We start from the raw sequence: 9,455 nt of genomic DNA on the forward strand, positions 1-9,455 counted from the left end.
CCATGTGGTTGCTGGGAATTGAACTCAGGACCTTTGGAAGAGCAGGCAGTGCCCTTAACCTCTGAGCCATCTCTCCAGCCCCTCCACCTAGTTTTTTGAGACAGGGTCTCTCACCAAATCTAAAAATCACCATTTCAACTAGACTGTCTAGTCAGCAAGCCATTGGTCTGCCTGTCTCCATCGTCCAGAGTGAGGGTTGCAGGCACAGAATCACACCCAGCTTTACACACACGCTGGAAATCCAAACCTAGGTCCTTATGGTTGTATAAGTACTTTACCACTAAGCCATCTCCTCAGTTCTCTACTTGTGTGTTAAACAAGTTAATACGTTTGATCACTTCTAAGTCTAAATACAGTGAATATCAATAACTAATACCCCTCACACAAACTTTTTAAAAAGGTCTTGGACACTAAAAGTTTAAGAACTAGCATTCTTACGAACAGTGATCTTTTAATTGATTTTTTAAGCATTTGTTTAGATGAATTCTGGATAGCAACCCTTGTTGGCCCTATATCACATAAACCATTCCCCAGGTCTAGTTTTATTCTTTACTTATGGTTAGACCTACAGCCGTCTAAAGTCATGCAATACTATTTCTTGTAAGTGGTAGAATTTCCTGTCAAAAGATCCCTTCCCTGCTGCCAAAGTGTGGAGATAATCTTGAGTCTCATTTTAAAGCTTTTCACTTGTAGGTCCTCTTTCCATGTGGTTTGCTTGGTGGGACATGCAAGATACTATCTATTGATTCCACCCTGAAGACAGCTTACACCTGTGTCAATCAATAAGCATGTCAATCAATAGGCCTGCCCCATTTGCAGGGCTGTTGTATCCAGGGAATCCAATGACCTACATCAGCACCAGTCATACCTTGCCTCACTCCTTGTGCCACTGTCTCTGTCCCTGCAAACTGTGAAGATGACTGGGGTTCACAGGTCAAAGAACACAGCCGCTAGAAGAAGGAAGAGACGAGGGATGAGTTCTTTAGGGACTCCAAAGGAAACCGATGCTCAGACTTGAGCTCACTGCCATCCATCTTAGGATGTGTGATAGCCAGACCCCAAATAAGTTCAAGACTGGGCTTGCTCGGTTTTACATTTACTTATGTGTAGTGATAGGAGCGGCGAGATGCGTCCCCAGCACCCCGGGACGCCTGCTAGCTTATGCCTTGAAATAACAACACACAAATTGTATTCATTTAAACACTGCTTGGCCCTTTAGCTCTAGCCCTTACTGGCTAATTCTGATATCCTGATCAACCCATCTCTAATAATCTGTGAGCACCGGTCTTACCGGGAAGATTCTAGCCTACGTCCATCCTGGGTCGGAGCTTCATCGCATGTGCCTCAGAGAGCAGAGCTATCCCCGCGTCCGCCCAGGAGCCGGGAGCATGGCGTCTCTGCTCCAGAGCAGAGCTGTCGAGTCTCTGAGCTCACTTCCTCTTCCTCCCAGCGTTCTGTTCTGTTTACTCTTCCCACCTATGTTCTAAGCTATGAGACCAAGCAGTTTGTTTATTAACCAATGAAATCAACAGATTGATATATGACACTCCCACATCACTTACGTATCATGAACCAGTGGGAGGTCAGAGGATGACTTTAGGGAGACGTTTCTCTCATTCTACCAAGTGGGGCTCAGGGATCAAACTCCAGATGTCAGGCTTGGAGGAAAGTGCCTTAATCCACTAAGCCACAGAAAAAAAAGTCCATGCAGTTTTCAGTCACTGCATGTTTGATAAGCAGTTGCAGCAGCAACAGAAAACTGATTTATCATTGTCTTCACTTTGCAAATGAGCAGGTTCAGCTTTGTGAGGTTACATAACTCATTTCAGGAACACACCTAACCCAAGCCTATTTACTTGCAAAGCCCGGGTTCTGGAAGAACAACCATCTTCCATTCTATACAGAACAATTTGTGGATTACAGGACAACAGATAGCAACCTAACAGTAGGTGTTAAATAGTCCTTATGGCTTTAAACTTGTCTTCACTTTAATGAGGATCCCAGTGCATTGGGTGACATTTCCAAGAGAAGTTTCCCAGACCTGAGTAGAAGGGACACATGCTTTAAAGATTTGTTTTTATTTATGTATAGAGAGGCAGGGACATGCAGGTGCTGGCAGATCCCTTGGAGCTGGACTCACAAGCAGTGTGAACCTTCTGATGTGGGTACTGGGAATGGAACTGTGGTCTCCAACTCCCTTTACCGCTTTCTTCTTCACTCTGCTCTCTTATACAAATGAACGAGATTTCTCTATTGCTATTTTTTGTTTGAGAGAAGAGGCCCCCCACATACCTTGATTTTTCCAGCCATTTGTAACCCATACATCAGGAGGGTAAGGCCTTTGGGAAACAGCAAGGGTCCGGGAGGACCCTGCGTTAGTGTAGGGAGACTGTTGAAATAAAATACTGTCATCTTCTCTGCTCCAATATCCCAGAATCCCACTAAGTGCCTTGAATATGGTAAAAATAGGATAAAGTCCCATACTGTCAGATCACTGGGCAGGACATTCTGTTTGCCTGCCAATGTCTAAAAGCCCAAATCGGTCACAAGGAGTATACATGGATGCCATTCAGATACTCAAGAACAAATGTATGTGCTGTAAGGAAGAAATGGCGTTGCTGAAAACGATTTCATCTCTTTCTAAGTTTAAACTTGCATTCAAATGTCCAAGCTGTATTGTCAATGACTCATGGCCCTGCCAGGATCTAAGTTCTTCATTTCTACACTGTCACCAGGAAATAACAAGCAGACACACTTGTTAGTGCAATGCATATTTTAAAGGGGTAATCCCTCTGCTCAAACACTTCTTTAGGAATATATCCTCAGGCAGGAGAGACAAAAATCAAAGCAGCAAAAAGCTAAATGTAAAGATGTTCATCAGGATGTGAGAATAAAAACTCAATGCAATAGGAGGCTGATTAGATCATGGAAAATCAGCACTAGCCTTTAAAATCTCATGCTGACATGGAATGCAAACATTACGCTGGAATGCAAGTTTTCAAACAATATCAAGTGGAGATGTTCAACTGTAGAAAACACATTTGCCTAGAAACAGTTTGGGGTTATAAGCACAGAAATGTTTCCAGATGCAGGATTGAGGCAATATTTGTTTTTATTATGTTACGCTGAGTATTTCTTAGAGAATACTTTATAATTCCATTTTGAAACAATTCCTAAACTTAAAAAATGAAACCAGCTTCTCCCAAACTGCTACTTCTTTCTGAAAAAATACGCATTAAACTCCAAAACAAAAACATGACAAATTGTCTCTAACCATCTTGCCAGAAACACAAAATGACTCTTTACATCCCCAGCATGTACTTTCCAATGGGCTGATCTTATGATTAAAACAGAAGCATCACTGTGGGGATCTGAAACAATGAGTCAAGTATCCTTGAAAAAGAAAGTGGGGAGTGACTGCCATACTTCAGGTATGGAATGTCCCCAAAGGCTCATGCTCTAAAGGCTTGGTCGACAGTCTGTGGTGTCGCCGGACAGGTGACAGAGTCAAAGTGCAGGACAAAAGTCACTGGGAGCTCCACCTTGACGGGGAACTTGAGGTCACCTCTTCCTTTCTTGCTCCCAGCCTCCATGACATGCCCAACTTTGCTCTCCATCACAGTAGTCTACCTTGCTACAAGCCCCAAAACAAAGGAACCAAGTGACCATGGCCTGAAATTCCTGAATCGTTGGGCCAAAACAGAATCCCTTGCAGATGCTGACAGCATCTGAGCACCACTGTCATAGGAAGCTAACAGCGGTCTGTACAAGTCTTCCAAGAGAGTCTGAACGGTCAGGCATGGGAGCTGCCTGGGTCTTGCTGGCAGAGGTAACCACTGCCTGGTCATCAGTGGGTGGGACTTCTCTGGGGCAGTCAGTCTTTTGTCACGGACACTACCCTCAGATTCACAGGTACCCTTTCATTCTTCTCAAGTGTTCTGTCAGAGAAATGACCAGCTCCGCCCATGGACTCACATGGACAGCAAGCTCACAACACCACAAGAGCCTGACGTTACTAAAGGACAGGACTATTAGAAATTCTGAGACTTTTAATCTCAGCGCTAGGCAGAAGCAGGTAAATCTTTTAAGTCAGAAGCCAGCCTGGTCTACAGAGAGTGAGTTCTAGGACAACTAAGGCTATGCAGAGAAAACACTGCTTGAAAAACAAAAAATCTGATTTGTTACATGATGAGACACCTGAATTCTTAATAAATTCAAAAACAAGGAAAGTATCTGATGAGAGACTACATTGTCTAATGGCTAAGTTTCTCTGGACTTTACATTTTCAGGAATTGGGGGGAACGCTAAATCAACTGACTGTAGTGGGAAGGATAATGAGCCTTTTCCATTTTCAGAAGGCACTTGACATCTGAAATAGACATCAGTGAGGCCTCTACCTATTTTTGATGGTCAACTAATTATCTATACAAAGCCTTCTAAAGTAATTAAAGATTACCATTCCAAGATAGTGTCCAGCTTTAGCTATAACATCTTGTGTATCTGGACGGAATTTCAATGTATTTAACATATATACAATAGTCATTTGGGAGTTAGCTCTGCTTTTTCCTGAGACTGTGAATGAATTCACAACTCTTCTGCCTTAGCTTCCCAAGAGCTAGGAGAGACACCATATTCAGTTTAATAGCACTTCCTTTTAATCAGCACAGGATCAATTTAGTCCCCAATTTCCATCCAAGTTACTTTGTTTAGGTTATTTTGGGTACCAAAGTAAATAAACCAAGTAAGGAAAACAAGTAGCAGCTACTCTACAGAGGACTAGGTATCATGTTTATGATTTGGACTATAACTATAATTCTGTAAGATTGGTCTCAGCTTTTTCATACATAAAAAAGAAATCACTCAGATTCCTTAACTAATCTGCCCAGGGTCATAGTCAACATCAGTGCTGTGATTCAACACAAGATCCCATATGCCCTATTTCTGTTCAAAGCCGTTCCTCATCTAGATAACTGTGTACATGTTTGAATGTGAGTCAATTCGGGTTTGAGTCATTGTGACAGAAAGTCCAGAGCAGTGGCTTCCTGACATCGTAGCTTTACCTCTCCCTAGTACACACGTAATTTATCTCATCTAGGGTCCCTCCAAGGATTGGGATAGTAGATTTATCCTTCTGCTCATCAACCCTAGTAAGGATTGATGATTGCAGATTGGGGCCAGACATCCAATTCTTGCCTCTTCATTTAACCTAGATAAAAAGATGGAATAAGGACACAGGCACAACTTTTAAAGACATATTCCAAAGCCACTCAGATCAGTGTCCAGGACTGACAGTGAACTGCAAGCAGACAGGAGAGGCAGCTTTTATCTTTTAGACTGCTCTTCCCCCAACCACAAACCACACTCCTAAAAGGAAGAAGGAACATTAACAAGAGAACCTGGCCACAATGGGCTTAATATGCCAGGAATAACAATTATAACAATCTATTTAAGTACATATAATTTTCCTACTGAAATGGTAATTTAACTTTTTTTGGGCTATCTTAAGTATTTTTGTGAGAACCAGAGTAACAAGCTCCCACAAAGCCAGAATTCAGAATTAGCAAATGCTTGCAATTCTTTCAGTGTAAAGAACTCAGATGTCCTTTGACAGCCTGCCCAGTCCATTCTTTCCTTTCACTTACAGAGGGGATCACTGTTCTCAATCTTCTTCTTCCTGGTGGGAAACTGAAAATTACATAAATAACAACCAGCAACCAGAACAGCACTGTTAGAAACTGTGCATGGGTATACATATCACCTTGACAACTTATTTTCACTCTGTCTTTTCCAGGGCTCGTTGTCCATAGAGATCTATCAGGTGCACTCACTCTTACCACCAGTCCTTTGCCATCTTGTAAGTAGGCCACATTTTACCCAGAGTCCTGCACAAACAACCCAGCTGTGGGTATCCTTGCATACTCTGTGTAGATATAAAAGACGAACACTGAGAACTGTTAGATCATAACATTGCACTATCAACTTCCTTAGACATCACCTAACTAAATATCTTTGATTTTTTAAAAAAAAAGTATGTTCCTAAGTCTCAATATTCAATACTTGATATTTTACTAGTTTTATCTTTTGCTCATCTGAAAGCATAAAATAATTGCCACATTAAGTGACAATGGTCTTTTCAAATTTGACTATCCAAGCATTTTGTTTATATATTTTACCCATTTTATTTAACAGGCATAACTCTTATCACCAAGGTCTTAGATTAGTCATAGAAAACGAAATAGTAACTCTACCAGTACCTAATGTAATGTAATCAGAATGACCAAGATCACCAAAGCATTTTCTCCAGAAGGCTATTAGAAAAGACCTTGTCATTGAGGACTCTAGGTATTTTAAACCTCACCTATGAATGAAGAGACACTCATTTGAGGACTTTTGTAAGTCTTCAAATTTATAAGATTTTATATTCATTTATAAGAAATGAATTATATATAATAAATTCTATTCATTTATAAGATAAAACAGAAATAATTCCATTTACTAGACAGCATACATTTCAAGCTAATGAGTATAAAGTTCCTCTCAAAAGCAAATGAAAGAGCTGCCTCTTTCATCCACCCTCGTACCTCTCTGGCTATAGATCACACACATCTATATGATTCTCTGTAATGAATAATCACCATTGCTACAGAATAAATATTTAAGTACCACCCCTATCTAAAATACTGCATTCAGAAAACTGTTTAGCTAGATGTGATGGCACTTACTCCTAGCACATGGGAGGACATGGATCTGTGAGCTGGAGGCTAGTCACATCTGCAGGGCATGCTCTGGGCCAGCCAAAGCTATACAGCAAGATCATGTCTCCAAAGACATATATGTGTGTGTGTATTTTTAAAACCAAGCAGTGTAGCATAAGCTTCTAATTCTAGCACTTGGAAGGCTGAGGCAGTAGGTTTCTAAATTCAGGACTAATCAGAGCTACACAGCAAGAACCTGCATGTGTTTGTTGTTGTTGGGTTTTATTGTTGTTTTTAAAGGACTAAGAGAAAATTTTCCCCCAAAGAATAACGGGGAAAAAAGCAGAACAAGAAACTTCAGAAAATAGTGTGTGTGAGTGGTGGGCTGGGGATCATGAAGAACACTTCCCCTCTTTCCCTCTTAAGAGTCATTAGCACTGCTGTTCCATGGTGCTTCATGCTGTCACCTTATTAAGGGAGGTGCATTTAAACTAAATAGCCTCCACCTCCACTATACAAAGAAAACAAAATACCTTATTATTACCAGTAAAACAAACTAAGTCAACATAGTTAAATCAGAGACATTGCTCTTGAACTGAGCCTGTGTCCAGATAGTTCTATCACTGTCCTTAGGGGCAAGAAAAACATTGGAATCCACCACTGATTATTTATAATTATAAGTGGAGTCATTTTTTTAAAGTGACGTAATTTTTTTAAAGAGATATGACATTTTGAGAAATCAGGAAACATAAAAAAAAATAGTAAGTAAATAAACTGCTGCAGAATGAAAACGCTGAAGCAGAAGAGGCACATGTATGTGTCAAAATAATTTAATTTTCCCTGTACATTTCTGTTCCCATGAGAAATCAAGATACACATTTATAATATTTACCTGTCATGAAACATTCAAGTGAATTTCAGATGGCATAGGTAGAATTCAATCACTAGTGAAATGTTTAAAAATATAGATATATTAAACAAAAATGTCTTTATAAGATAAAAATAATCTTCCACAATGCAATAAATTGCAGATCACTAAAACTTTAACTCTAGATTATTTCAGTTCAGTTTTTGGTTTCAAAATCTAGAGAGAGAATTAAAAAAGAAAAAGAAAAGAAAGACTTGGCAGAATTCCTATCTGTTTTTACGCTTCTCTTTCTTGTTTCGACTACTTGTTACACTGTTTAAAGATGATGATGCTGAGGTTGCTCTTGCATGACCAGTAGCCTTTAGATGATCAAAAAGTTTATTCCGAGATGGAAATTCCCTGTGGCAGGTTGCACAGTTGATAAGGACTTCACTCTGAGGAAGAGAGTAAAAATATGTCAGAGCACATGGTAAGGTGATAGAATTTTATGTCTTAATGTCAAGGTTAAACATCAAATAAATGCAAAGTTAAGTATTTTAACAAATCCCACAGCACCCAACAAAGGCAGACGTCTCAGGAGGTAAATCATCAAGCACTATCAACTGTAGCGGCCCTGAGAAGCCACGAGCTTTCACTAAGAGGACTACAAGTCTCTGCTTCACAACTTAACGGGCCAACTCTTATCACCAAGGTCCCAGATTTGTCGTAGAAAATGAAATGGTAACTCTACCAGTTACCATATTTCCAATCTGCTTCTTTTAGAGTAAAAAGAAATGAAAGCAGAATATACAGAAATATATTTTATATAGTTCATATTTATAACTACAGAGAGACAGAATTACATACAAATTCCAGTTCACCCTTGAAAAGCTTATTTGATACACACTAACATCTTTAAGACAAAAACAAGGCTTGCTACAGAGAGGTGAATGTAAAGATTAACCTACCACTGTTTGTGGTTCAGCAGGTATTTTGACAGATTTTTTCACATCTTTGGTTTTCTTTCCTTTGGATTTAGGAACACTGGAAAATAAATTACTTGGTATAACACAAAAGAAAGACTCTTTCCTAGTTGTCATCTACTTCCAAAAATACTCAAAAGATGAAATGTATGAGTCAAGCTTGTTTATTCATTTTAATATCTAATTTAATTTTCACATCAACAAAGAATTAAAAAAAAACTTGAAAGATAAAAATTAAATTTGGCACAAAACTAAAAAATTACTAAAAACAAAAGCTAAAGCAATATCCCCCAAAACATTGTTGAGTAAATACATACATGTTTTAATGAAGAAGAAGAAAAGCACCTCATGCTCCCTTTAAAACCAGTTCTAATCACACCAGCACACAACACTGAGGAGCCTATATGAACTTATTTTTTTTTTCTCCAGCTGTTTCTTGTTTTTGTAGTAGTTGTTTTAGTTTTTAAAGACAAGTCTCATACTATACCAAGGCTAGCCCAGAGCTCACTATGTAGGTCAGGCTGACCTCAAATTAATGGCAGTCCTCCTGCCTCAACCTCCTGAAGGCTTGGATTACTGGTGTCAGTTACCATGCCCAACTAACAACTACGAAATCCTAATCTAGTCTGTGACAAACATTTCAAGAGTTCCACAATAAAATGAGAATAAAAACATTATAATGCATTTTTCATAAAATTAATTCATTATGTACCAAGAAATTACTTTTATTAAAAATGGTATCTGGGGCCTTTGTTTCTATAGCCTGCCTGCACCAAGCAGGGTAGGCGCTTTGTCTGAGAGCTACCCAACCAGCACAGAGACCTGATCTCTTGGCGCCAGGAGAGCCAACATTGGGGTGAGTTTCTGACCCCGCGGCGCAAGCCCGGGACAGGGAACTCAGAAGTTCCTCAACCCCCTATCCTTCTTGGG

The 9,455-nt window shown here is 39.7% G+C and overlaps 1 protein-coding gene across 1 annotated transcript in view; it reads right to left on the reverse strand.

Annotated features, from left to right (window-relative positions):
- Positions 1-7,509: 7,509 nt before the first annotated feature.
- Positions 7,510-9,455, reverse strand: part of Dnajc21 (DnaJ heat shock protein family (Hsp40) member C21) — a 22,639-nt gene continuing 20,693 nt past the window's right edge. The window contains exons 10-11 of the mRNA XM_013349703.2: positions 8,511-8,586; positions 7,510-7,997 (exon numbers count right to left, since the gene is read on the reverse strand). Of these exons, the coding sequence (XP_013205157.1) occupies positions 7,830-7,997; positions 8,511-8,586 (244 nt within the window). The 3' untranslated portion in view covers positions 7,510-7,829. The remainder of the gene's footprint in view (positions 7,998-8,510; positions 8,587-9,455) is intronic.

This window comes from Microtus ochrogaster, chromosome 19, assembly GCF_000317375.1.
Source record: "Microtus ochrogaster isolate Prairie Vole_2 chromosome 19, MicOch1.0, whole genome shotgun sequence".
In the NCBI taxonomy this organism is placed as follows: domain Eukaryota; kingdom Metazoa; phylum Chordata; class Mammalia; order Rodentia; family Cricetidae; genus Microtus; species Microtus ochrogaster.